The sequence below is a fragment of the Cyrtonyx montezumae genome, unplaced genomic scaffold (genome assembly GCF_038088225.1).
Source record: "Cyrtonyx montezumae isolate F1298 unplaced genomic scaffold, pur_monq_1.0 scaffold_23, whole genome shotgun sequence".
Classification (NCBI taxonomy): domain Eukaryota; kingdom Metazoa; phylum Chordata; class Aves; order Galliformes; family Odontophoridae; genus Cyrtonyx; species Cyrtonyx montezumae.
In genome coordinates this window covers 10,704,266-10,716,124 of record NW_027071970.1, presented here as the reverse complement: position 1 = coordinate 10,716,124, position 11,859 = coordinate 10,704,266, and the positions used below count along the sequence as shown (strand labels likewise).

The 11,859-nt window shown below is 45.3% G+C and overlaps 1 protein-coding gene across 1 annotated transcript; it reads left to right on the top strand.

The window, feature by feature from the left end:
• Positions 1-2,174: 2,174 nt before the first annotated feature.
• RHOF (ras homolog family member F, filopodia associated) lies at positions 2,175-10,292 on the top strand. The gene is made up of 5 exons (XM_065739207.1): positions 2,175-2,440; positions 2,686-2,773; positions 7,474-7,583; positions 8,054-8,188; positions 9,987-10,292. The coding sequence occupies exons 1-5, from the start codon at positions 2,276-2,278 to the stop codon at positions 10,149-10,151; spliced, it is 663 nt and encodes a 220-aa protein (XP_065595279.1). The 5' UTR covers positions 2,175-2,275; the 3' UTR covers positions 10,152-10,292.
• Positions 10,293-11,859: the final 1,567 nt, after the last annotated feature.

The window sequence follows — 11,859 nt, the reverse complement described above, 5'->3', positions numbered from 1 at the left end:
GGCTTGCTGAAACAGTTACATTTTCCATTAAAAATATCACTGCAAGGCATACACCAGCCTAAGGGCACACACTGGGACACGGCTTAAGTGACTGGAAACTTCAACAGCATTAACTAAACCAAAAAAAAGTAATTACCCAGAATATTTCATCAAATCCATTAACATATTTACTGTTTATAACAGTTTCTCTTACCATTTTGCACAGTTTTCCATTATGCTTCTCTTCCCCTACTTGATTCTCTGTAGTCATAAAACTCGAGGGCCTTTAGAATTATTTTCTCTCTTATCTTTTTCAAGCACATTATGAAGGACAAGGAGACACAGCGAGAGCACACTGGTGTTGCTTCCTTCAGGAGGTCAGGCTAATGGCACACCTGATGTTCCCACATGAACACAAACTGTCCAGGAGCTCGGAACACTTTTCCTTGGGTGGAATTTCGAGAAATTTCATCACACTGTGTCTAAATAGCTTCAATAAAATAATAATAAATAGCTTCCAAAACCAGAGAAGTACACTTGCAATTAATAGTGATTAAATTTGAATTTCACTAATAGAGGGTTGAATTTTCTTCCATTTAAATCAGTGGCAGAATTCCATATTAGATTTTACTTTTCAGTCAGCAAAGTACATCGCTTCTGCATGGTACTTTTTATGTCTGAAGAACTGCATGCCCGTTAATTAAAAATAAGCAACAGAGACACTGAAATGCTGTGTAATTACAGGAAGGCTAGGAAGTCTGTTTGTTGATCATACCATAGTACACCATTCGTTTTGAGCCAGGTTCAAAGGATTTGTTTCAGTGTAAAACAAATCACTTTGGGACCATTCATTCCTGTGCAATACTGGGATGCCCTCAGCCACTGCAGCCTATTGGAGCTGGCAGCTTTTGCTGTCTTGCAGATCAGATATTAAAGAAGGTGGTTCATACAGGATCTTTTCATGTATCCTACATGCTCATGTCAACTATTTCCTCAGTAAAATGGTTAGCTTTAAACAGATGTGAGATTGGCTACCTTTTTTTCTTCTTCTTAGTTGGAATTATATGACACTTTGTAGGGCATTTGCATGTCCATCCTCCTTCTATCCCTGAAATACTTCTATCTCTCTGCTTGCCCTGCACACAAAGCAGGGCCTCCCTTGAAAGAGGTTATTCCCAGACATGAGGAGCACAGTCTGGAAGGCCATCTAGTGACACAACTGTGCAGAACCGCAGAATGACTTGGGTTGGAAGGGACCTCAAAGATCACCTAGCTGCAACTCTGACAAGGGAAAGAGAATGGGTCTGAAGATGTCTCCCTCTGAAGGGGGGACAGAGCAGGCCTGAGGTGCCTGCAGCTATGCCAGCTCTTTGTAGGGTGGCATACTCTGAGAAGCACTTGGAGCACTCAGGGCAAGAGTTAATGGCCTTAAGTTGCACCAGGGGAGGTTCGGGTTGGATACTGAGGAATATTTCTTCTCAGAGAGCACTGGCGTGGGCTGTCCAGGGAGATGGTGGGGTCACTGTCCCTGGAGGTGTTAAAGAACCACGAAGACGTGGTACTGAGGGACGTGGTTAATGGGCACCAGGTGATGGGTTGGGGTTGGACTGGATGATCTCAGAGGATTTTCCAGCCTGACTGCTCCTTCTGAGAAACTGTTCCTAATATCCAACCTGAACCTCCCTTGACACAACTTAAGGCCATTACCTATTGTCCTGTCAAGTAGGTGACTGCAGGCTTGACATCTCCGTAACTAAAGCATCAGATTCCGTTTGCCTTCCACAACAGCTCACCCTGAACGCAAGGTACCGGGTGCAGCAGAAGACGCGCACACACAGTTTGCCACCAGCCCCACGCAGACGCGTTGTGGGGACACCTCAGGGCTGCGCTGCCCTCCCCGCACCGCGCTTGGCCCGCGCTTCCCTCATCCATCAGCGCTCGGATCCACCGCGACGCACATTTCCCCTCAGCGCGAAGTAAAGCGGCGCGGCGTACGAGATCCCCGAGGAAATAAAGGAGGCTCGACGGGTTACATTGGAGGCCACGTGGGGGACCCTCACCTGGTGGCCGTGCTCTGAGTGCCCCGTTCAGCTCCACGCAGAGGGCACCGCCCCACGCCGCCTCGGAGCGCCTTTCCCCGGGCGCGGCGGTGTCAGCGCGGCCCCCAGCGGCGCCCGGAGCCACCTGAGGCGCCCCGGGGCGCGGCCAATCCCCGGCGGAGCGCGGGCGGTGCCGGCCCGCCCCGGGGCTCCGCTGCGGAGCGCTGTCCCGGCGGCGCTGAGCCGCGCTCGGCTCCATGGAGGCGGCCAACGGGGCTCTGCCCGACGGCGCTGAGGGGGGAAAGGGCGGCAGCGCGGCCGCGCCGTCGGGGAAAAAGGAGGTGAAGATGGTGATCGTGGGGGACGGCGGCTGCGGGAAGACATCGCTGCTGATGGTGTACGCCAAGGGCGCCTTCCCTGAGGTGAGCGGGGAGTCCTCCTCGCGTACCCAAGGAGCTCTCCTCAGCTTCGGTCAGCGCGGGGCGGCCCTGAGGGCCCGGGGGTCTGGGAGAGGGGAAGCACCTGTAGGGCCCGAGGGGAGCCGGGGGGGCTCAGGCTGCGAGGGGTGCTCACAGCTGTCCTGGGCTGTTCCCCAGCACCGCGACGTGGCCACGGCCTTGTGCAAGCGTTCCTTGTCCATAACTTGAGTTATTTTCTCTGTTGGCAGCAATATGCACCATCTGTGTTTGAGAAATATGCCACCAGCATCACCATCGGCAAAAAGGAGGTCCTCCTGAACTTGTACGACACTGCAGGTAGTGCCTTTCCCCGCCGCTCTGACAGCGTTGAGCTGTGAGAGGCGTTCCTCTAAGAAATGGTCGGTTCTGTCATGGCAGTGCCAGCCTGGGTTTGTTCTCTGCCACAGTGACCCCGTTTGTTAGGACATTGCATCACATAGCAAACATATCTGAAGGTATTAAACCCGGCTCCCGGTGCATAATACAGTCCACCAAGAAAATATTTTAATCTCCTGCCACGTGTGATCAAATAGTAAAGGAGGAAAGAGCTGGTGTGGGTTCAAAATGAAAAAGGCCTTTGCCTTAAAGGTTACTGGGGATAGCTGATAGTTTGTTTGGGTTCATATCAGGAGCTTGAGACTTAGTTTGCAGATGGTTTGATTTTTGGGTGGAGCGAGAAGTTGGACTCAATGGTTCTCATGTGGTTTCCTTCCACCTGGGGATGTTCTGTGATTCATTCAGATTTCCCAGGCTCTGCTGTCTGGTTGCATTCCAAATAGACCCTAAAGTTGGCACACACTGCATTTCAGCTCCACGTATATAAATTGTGTCGTATTCTGCACGGTTGTTCCGAATTAATACCATCACAAAAGAACAGTGCGGCGCAGTTCATGAGACATCAGGAGGTGCAGATGCTGCTGCTGGCTGGTTGGCAGGCCTCTTTGCCTTGAATGAGCAATGTCTTTCCATCCTCTTGTCTGGAGACCTTGAAACCCAGCGTACTTCACCTCCCAAAAGAGTGTGATGGCTGCCAGGCTGCTAGCAATAGTTGTAGGTTACAGATGTGTCAGTGCTCTGTGATTCAAGTAGCTTCTCATCCTCTTTCTGAAGGTGGAAGTGATGCCAGAGGAAGAAATCCCATCCTGTTTTGAATGAAAGTTACTAAGGTTGGAACAAAATGAAGAGCTGTGTCTTTCCCAGAGTTCAGGGGGAAGCTCAGGTCAGGAGATGAGGGAGCTCCTGCATTTTGCTCTTAGTCTGAAAGATCCCTGAATCATTCAGATTATTGTAAGGTGGTTTTAATGGGATTGGAAGGATGTAAAACTGTTTTGGAAGTGAAGGGTTTCAACTTAATGTCTTGCAGAAGTGTACAGGAGGAGAAAGCAAATCTGTTCTAAAAAGTGTCACCGGATCTTAGTCATACACCTACTGCAGAAAGGACTTCATTATTTTTAGGATCCAACTAAGAGCAGCACTAAATAGAGCCATGTGTACTTAGCGTCATGGGAAGGTGAAGGACAGGTTCATCTCTGTGGGCTGTGTAAAGTGAGAAGGACGCTTTGTATTGTTCAGCCCTGCTCAGTTGGAGGTTTTGAGCTTGTCCTACTTTCTAAGGGAGAAGGATGTGCACAAAAGGCCTGAGAATCAAACATTCTAAGGTACCGAAGGAGTTTTTTTCTTGGTGATAATTTTGGTAACAGGCCAGAATTAATGAGTTAGTCTACAGCATGCTTGAATAGTAATTTTTGGAAAGACTTTCCTGTTCTGCTGCTCTGCCTTCCTCATCAGAGACACCTCTTGCTGTTGCAGGAAGTTGGTGGTATACATATGCAATGTGTAAAAGCTTTGTAATACCATTTGTCTGCAAACAGGCTTTACAGCTGCATACTAAATTACAAATTGACATTTCTGCCATGCTTGACAAAAGAATTGAGAGATAAATTAGCTTTGTAATTGTTTACATTCTGAGAGAACAGTGTCATCAAGTTGATGCCTTAGCTTCAATTCTGATGCAGGTTTCCATTTTTGATGTTCAGTGCAGGACTTCCTCAGAACAAAGCAGTAAGCTGTGCTGAGTGGAGGAGGAAGCAGTGCCTCCTGTGAGCACTCGCTCTGAGGTGCAGGAAGCACGCTTGAAGCCTCCCGCAGGTTTTTTCAGGTCTCTAATGATAGGTGCTCTACAGCATCTGGCCTTGAGGAGCTGGTACGTGCAAAAGTAATTTTGCGTAACTTCGAAGGGGAAGGAGTGCCTGAAGTCAAAATGTATCCCCCCCCCATCCCAACCTCAGTCCTCTTCTACTGCTTTAATTCCTGCCAAGAAAAGATTCAATTTCCCAAATTTTTCTGAACTGCAAAGTCAAGTAACACAGCTGCCAAGCTGATAACCATGGTATGGAGGAACCTGCAGAAGGACAGAGAATTAGGTGTGTATCTGTGAGGGCTCCCCTCCCTGTGGTTATGTGTTGATTTTAAATACCAAGTGTAGAGTGTTGCACTGACATGTATAGGAAGTGGTTGGCTGGTCTGGGTGACAGGATGTGATGCTCTTCCTTACATGCTGGCTGTTAGTGGCAGTGGACTGTGCTGTTGTAAGTTGAGCAGCTCTTTTTGTGTCATCTTTGGCAAAGCCCTGTTCCATACTTTATTTTGGTGGACACATTTTCCCAGCTCGAAAAGTCCTTTGGGTTGTTGTCTCTGGCTTTCTCCAGCCCTGAGAGTGTGGCAGGCCTGGGGCATCTTTTCTTTACTAAGTTATGATGTATTATTTTGTGTGTTACAAAACTTGCCTGCTGGATGCTGGTTTCTCCTGCTGGGCCTGCTACCACAGGCCTTGTGCAGAGCACTGCAATGCTTCAGTGTGCCCTCATGTCCACCTCATCCTCACGCTGCCATAGGAGAGCTGACAGAAACACCACCTGTGATTAGTGTACAAGAGAGAGAAAATGCCACTAATTAATTGGGCCTAAAAGGAATACATTCTCCATTGGTAATTTCTTTGCAATGTCTGCTGGAGAGGAAAGCAGATCAAACAGGCACACTGGGCTGAGGACTTCCAATGTGAATTGTCCTCCAGAAAAGGTGCAGATGTCCCTGAACAGTTCATCTCTCCCAGTGATGTGTGTGGTTGCTGAGCTCCTTTGAGGACTGAGCAGTGAACAGGGGAGAGGGGCTCTTCCTTTGTGGTACTTAGTGAAGGAGGAGGAAGAGCAGGCAGACATGAACATACATAGGAGACTGAGACCTGTGGTTTCACTTCCTCTTCTCTCCCTCCAGTGTTGGCTGAGGTCCTCCTTGCCCCGTAGGGCCTGGCAGCAATATGCCAAAATGTGATCATAAAGAAGTAGCAAATTTCAGGTGAATGCAGCTGGACAGGTTTTGTTGGTTATTTGTTTTTAAAAACTGTCTCTTAATGCTACAATAAATTGAGGAAGGCAGTGGAGTCACAGATGTGTTCAGTCCTAGGCATCTCTTTGATACATTCAGTAACTGCTTGGGTTCAGCCTTCTATTGCTAGTAGAAGACCTAAATCTGTGCCAAAAGCTCTGACCACAGACGGAGTAGCTTTATGGAGGAGAAGTCTCACAGGCCCTTTCTGCATTTCATCAGCAGCACTTAAGGACAGGCTATGAAAGGAAATGTTCTCAATGAGGTTTCAGTGGAAATGCTATCAATGTTCAGACACAGCTTGAGCTGGGTTCTGATACATCCACAGCACCTGAAGAATCGTATTTGAGCACTGGAAGAATAGCTCCCCTCCTTCCAGGGGAGAGCTGCATTTATCCGGCCCTAATACCAATATAACCAACTCACTTTTAGGGGCACATTTTACCTCATTTTGTGCTCTGCATTTGAAATTTCAAATATGTATAGAGCTGCATTTTACAAAGCAACATTTTCTTAGGCATTTATTTCTCCATTTGCTTACAGAGCTGCACAGCTGGTTTTAAAGATGAAGGTAGAGTTCATGGAACAGTCTATTTCTGTAGTTTTTGATTAAAAACACAGCATATTTTTGTTTGACCTTTGAAGACACCTCTTCTGATACATGTTTCCAGCAGTACTTGCTAACTCCAGGCAGCCCACTATGGTTTGCTCCTAGGGGACTGTCCTGTCTGTCTCACAGACTGCCAGCACTAACTTGGAGAGCCTCTGGATTTTACAAGATACCTTTGTAGAGGGCTGAGAGGCATGAAAGTGAACAGGGAAAATCATACACAGCATGTAACACTGGAGGAAGTTAGGAGAAAAAATGTTTGGTGCCAGATATGTTTAACGGATTTAAAGGATTAGCTCAACGACAGAATGGTAAATTGGTTGCAAACAAGAGAGTGGATTTGGGAGAATAAGAAGGGCTAAGCAGTAAAGTCCCTGCTCTGAATGTTTACACAACATGCATAATTTTATCAATTGTCTATTATTTTTGTATTAAACCTTGAGGGATCAACCCTACTTTGCTTAGCACCTCACCCACAGAGCTTGCTGCTCAAATGCAGAGAATAGTCCAAACCTAAGACTTAACGTGTCTCAGACAAACCAAGCAGTGGTTTATGCAGTGGGGTAACTGCAGAAATGGGGAAGAGTACAGGTCTGAAGCAAGTTAACTTCCTCTAATCAGACTCTGTGCCTTAATACTGCTAATTAAAAGCACGAAAAATTTTTCCAGAGTTGAGCAGCGTCCCAAAGATCAGTGGTGAAGTCTTGCTTCAAAGAGAAGTTGAGCTTGTTCTACATTGCTGCATGTCTGGTAAAATGAGCAGTTGGACAAAGCAACCTTTATATTAAAACTTCCCAAGGATGTGTTTTATATTCTAAAGGATCCATTTTGTCAGCGAAGGATAGCCTGCGTTTAAGGGAAGGAATTTTACAAGTATGGACTTTTTTTCAGTCTGTGCCATTACAGTACCCTTGAACTCAAGTATTTACCTTTACACATTCCCATCATACTGCTTGTTAAGGAGAGAAATTTATTGTATTCCAAAACATTCTCTGTGTTCCAGGGCAGGAGGACTATGATCGGCTGCGGCCGCTCTCCTACCAGAACACAAACGTGGTGCTAATTTGTTACGATGTCATGAACCCCACCAGCTATGATAATGTAGCAGATAAGGTAAGAGCCTTTCATAATTGCTTCAGCCTTTTAAATGAATTACATACGCCTGATGCAGGACAAGATGTCAGATTAAAAAAGCTCACGCTTTTAGTAGGCCTGTCCCCAGAGCATAAAGATGCACAGATCGTTCATTGTGCACTGAATAGCAGGTCACAGACCTTACACCCAAAACTCACCTCTCCATGGCTCTCAAGTGCTCAGAATTTGGCAAGACTCTGCAGTACACTAAAAAGGCCACAAATCAACTGTAGAATCGTTGCTTTATCTGTAGTAATGTCGCACAACCATTGCACACAAGCATTTCAGATTCAAGTCTACTTCCAGCGCGTGCACATTTAACTAGGGGAGAAGGGATGTAAGCAACCACTTGTCTGTAGTAGGATTTCTGTAGTGTTCCAAAGCAGAAGTTCTCATTCCTGTACATAGAATCAGCAAAGCAATGCAGGTTTTGTTTTTTCTACCATCAGTGGTATCCTGAAGTGAATCACTTCTGCCAAGGTGTCCCACTCGTACTGATCGGCTGCAAAACGGACCTCCGGAAAGACAAAGAGCAGCTGCGTAAGCTCAGGGCTTCCAAGCAGGAACCTATTACTTACAACCAGGTGAGCATAAATGCATTGACAGTATTGTTCTCTTTGCCAAAGTAGAGACCTTTTAGTATTTTGCATACCTCAGGATCCTAGTCCCTGAAAAGACACCAGTTGCTATGCTGTCTAGGCTTACTTACATGTCTCACTTTGATTTCCTTCCACTGCCTTCATAAATTTGTAGGCCTCAACAGGTTTCTTGGACTTCCTTTGAAAGCTCTTCCAAGGACAATAGCAAAAACATCAGTGAGAGTTCTCTAGCAAACTTTTCTTTGAAGTACCTAATCTAAGAAAGAAATCTACATACTATCAAGTATTTCCAGCTAAAGTACTACAGTGTACTGAGATACAGCTAGTGTTATGGCATGACATTGCTGTCCTAGGTACAAGGGAAACGGGGAGTGGTGGAACTGCTTGTACCAAGTCACACGAGATCTTTCTGCTTTGGTCTTCTATGTTTTCATTATTAAATACAAAGCCATCTTTCTTCTCTCAGAGTATGAACAACAGCTGTCTAACTGAGACACAAGTCCAGGAAACAAGGTTAAGTTCACTAAGACTGAATGAATTACTGTTTTTTTCTAAAGAGCCTGCCACAGCATCACCATTAAATCATGTTAAGACTTAAGTTTGTCTTCCTTGCTCACAAGATTAGATGCCTGTCCTCTCACTTTGTGAACAGCTGCAGATTGTCCCTCATTGGCATTAATAACTCCCTTTGTCACGCTCTCATGAGGTTCAGGACAAGCAACAACCTTCTCTGCAGTCAGCTGAGGCCTCGCATCTGGCACCATTACTGCCTCAGAACAGTATGCACAGAGCAGATTCTCCCTCCAGCAGCTCTTTGAATGAATGCTCACAGAAGAGGTGGAGCTCACCAGCCCACACCTCCCTTTGTCGCCTACTGGAGCCTTCCTGTTTGCATTTTGTCCCTTTAAACATGCTCTCCCTCAGTCTATTACATTTGAGCATCTCCAGTCATGCAGTCTGATGCCAGGCACAGTGGAGCTGAAGAGTATCTGTCAGCACTGCAGCTTGCAAACAACTGGAAGGAGAGAAACTTCACTTAAATGTGCTGAAGGAAAATCCCCACCTGCAGAAATCTGAGTGCTCAATGACCCCGTTCCCAGGGTTCATAATGACTAAATGCAGAGTTTGTGAGCTGTGGGTTGCAGATCTGGAATTCACACTCCAAGACTCACAAGAACTCAAAAGTGGGGACTGACTCCACAATGAAAGGGTCACAAGCAAAGTAAGGAGTAGCTGTGTTGTGTCTGTAGTGATTTCACACAGCCATAATTGCACGCAGATGTTTTAGATTCTACTTTGTTTCCACTGCCTGCATTCAGGTGATGTATGTAGGCACTCATCTGCATGTACTAGGACTTCTGCTGAGTCTTTGTGATGGTTTGAAGTGGCAGTCAGGATTCCTGCATGTGCACCAGCAAAACAAAGCAAGGCATTATTGCAGGCTGTACCTCTACATGCAGCACACAGTGCTGAGGCTTGCAAAGTAAACGTGACATCGCGTGTCATACCTGAAAAAAGTTCCTCCTTGTAGATATCTTCTTTTGAGTATCAATCAAAGAAATGCTATTTCTACAATATTAGATCAACTTAGGAAAAAAAAAACCAAACCAGCAACAGTGCTTCAGTTTATTACCAACGTACTTATGTTAGAGGAGGCAGTTTCTTTTGGAGGATGACCTCACGTTATGAAGATGTGCAAAGTAATTCCTTTTTGCTTCCATCTCACCTTCCTTTTCTCCTCACACACACCAGGTTTATGTCTTTTCTCACCTGTTCTTTCCAGGGTGAAGCAGCTTGCCAGCAGATAAATGCAGAAATTTATCTGGAGTGCTCAGCAAAATGCCGTGAAAACATAGAAAATGTTTTTAAAGAAGCAACAACTATTGCATTGAGTGCCATGAAAAAAGCCAAGCGCCAAAAGAAACAGAGAGTGTGCTCAGTGCTATGATCTGGACTGCAAGAGAGCAGTGACAGCTGAGAACCACGTTGCTCAGATTTTAGCAACAGTATGACTTTTTTTTTCCCCCAGGACATGTTTTGTATTCCTGCAACGATTTCTGTTGTAAAATTTTAAAACTTTTTAGCTTTTTTTGTTGTTTTGGTTTTTTTTTTACTTTTTTTTATTTTAAAACCTTCTCCCACATTGCTCTCAGCATTTTCAAGGCTCTTTATCAAGGCTAATTGATGCTACACATCCATCTTGGCCTTTGCTCCTACCACCAAGCCACCAACAGTCAGGTCTTGGATTCACTATTTAACTTGCAGTGAACAGTACTGCATGACTTTGTTTTTTGTTTGTTGGTTTTGTTTCTTTTCTCTGCAAAATTGTGGCTTACTGTAGCTACAACTTAGTCTTTTTCAGGCAAAAATCTCACATCTTGCAGGCAGAAGTTTTGGTAGAGCAGCCTACCTACCAGGCACCTTAGAATAGACAAGAATTGAGTTCTGTATTGACATTCCCAAATTAATTTACTTGGTGACAGTGGTGTGAGTTAGTGTCAAGCTGCTGCCATGGTGCACAGCCAAAGCATCCACTTGCTCCCTCTTGACCCCTGGGCCAGTTTTGCAGAGCTGCCTCTTTAGAGCTCTCCTTGCAAAGCCCAGTACTGTAACACTGGTATGCATCACTGAGATATATGCACTGGTTGCTCCAATATTTAATATTTAAAGCATGCAAAGTTACAAGCACTCCAGACAGGTACTCTGTGTAAAGTGAAGTCTATTTTACAATAAACTTATATAGCTTATTTAATATACAACATATAAATGTTCATGTGTGCTAGGGGGATGCAAAATACTTTGCTTTGTAACTCCTTTTCATCAACTGGTGAAATCATCTCTGCTACTGTAAATTAGATTTTCCCTTTTGTGATAGAAGTGACAGTTGAGTGTTTAAGGATGGTGGATGTTCCCACTGAACAATCCAGTGTGTGTGCCCTGAACCTCCTAGATCTTTTGCATGTTTCTTGCAATGAGATCTCAGGTTTCAGGAACAATCAGTAGTTGTAATATCACCAGCCAGACCTGTAAGAGTGAAGGTTTCTGTAGTACAACTGTTAGAAATTTTCTTTCTGAGGCAAACTTCTGCCCATCCTAAGGGAGAATACACAAGACTGCTGCGATTTTCTATGATTCTTTGTCTTGCATAACAGTAGCAAGATAATATTTTGCCAGGAAGCTTGGGCAGTGCATGCCAGGTGCATGTTACTAGAAAACACTTCCACATAGAGCCCTCAGTGTCTGGAATCTTCCCTTGCTTCTATCACCCCAGTTTCTCACGCTGCAGAACTCAAGTTACTTGCTATACAAAGGGCTCCCTTACCTCTGGAGTACCAGGTCCACTGCCCAGATCTGCCAGGTTCCAGCACTGCTCTCAAACTAAAAGTATTTACATTTCATAATCAAAGAGTTCAAAGAAGGAAACAAAACCGACCTCACCCAGTGTGCAAGATACAGCCTGGATAGAGTGAAAGTTGTTCAAAGTATGGAAATTGCAATGTATTGTTTGTGCCCACATGACAGCGACACTGTGAAGGAAAATTTCCTAACCTTGCAGCAACAAAATAACTGCTGGATCCATTTAAAGTCTATAGTGCATAAGAATTTCTTCATGAGGATGCTTACTGGGAGCCAGGCATAATTCTCAGATCATTGTG

Coding starts and splice junctions, on each gene's coding strand:
- RHOF (XM_065739207.1), top strand. CDS start 2,276: ATGGAGGCGGCCAACGGGGCTCTGCCCGACGGCGCTGAGGGGGGAAAG. Junction 2,441..2,685: donor CCAAGGGCGCCTTCCCTGAG/GTGAGCGGGGAG, acceptor CTCTGTTGGCAG/CAATATGCACCATCTGTGTT. Junction 7,584..8,053: donor ATGATAATGTAGCAGATAAG/GTAAGAGCCTTT, acceptor TTCTACCATCAG/TGGTATCCTGAAGTGAATCA.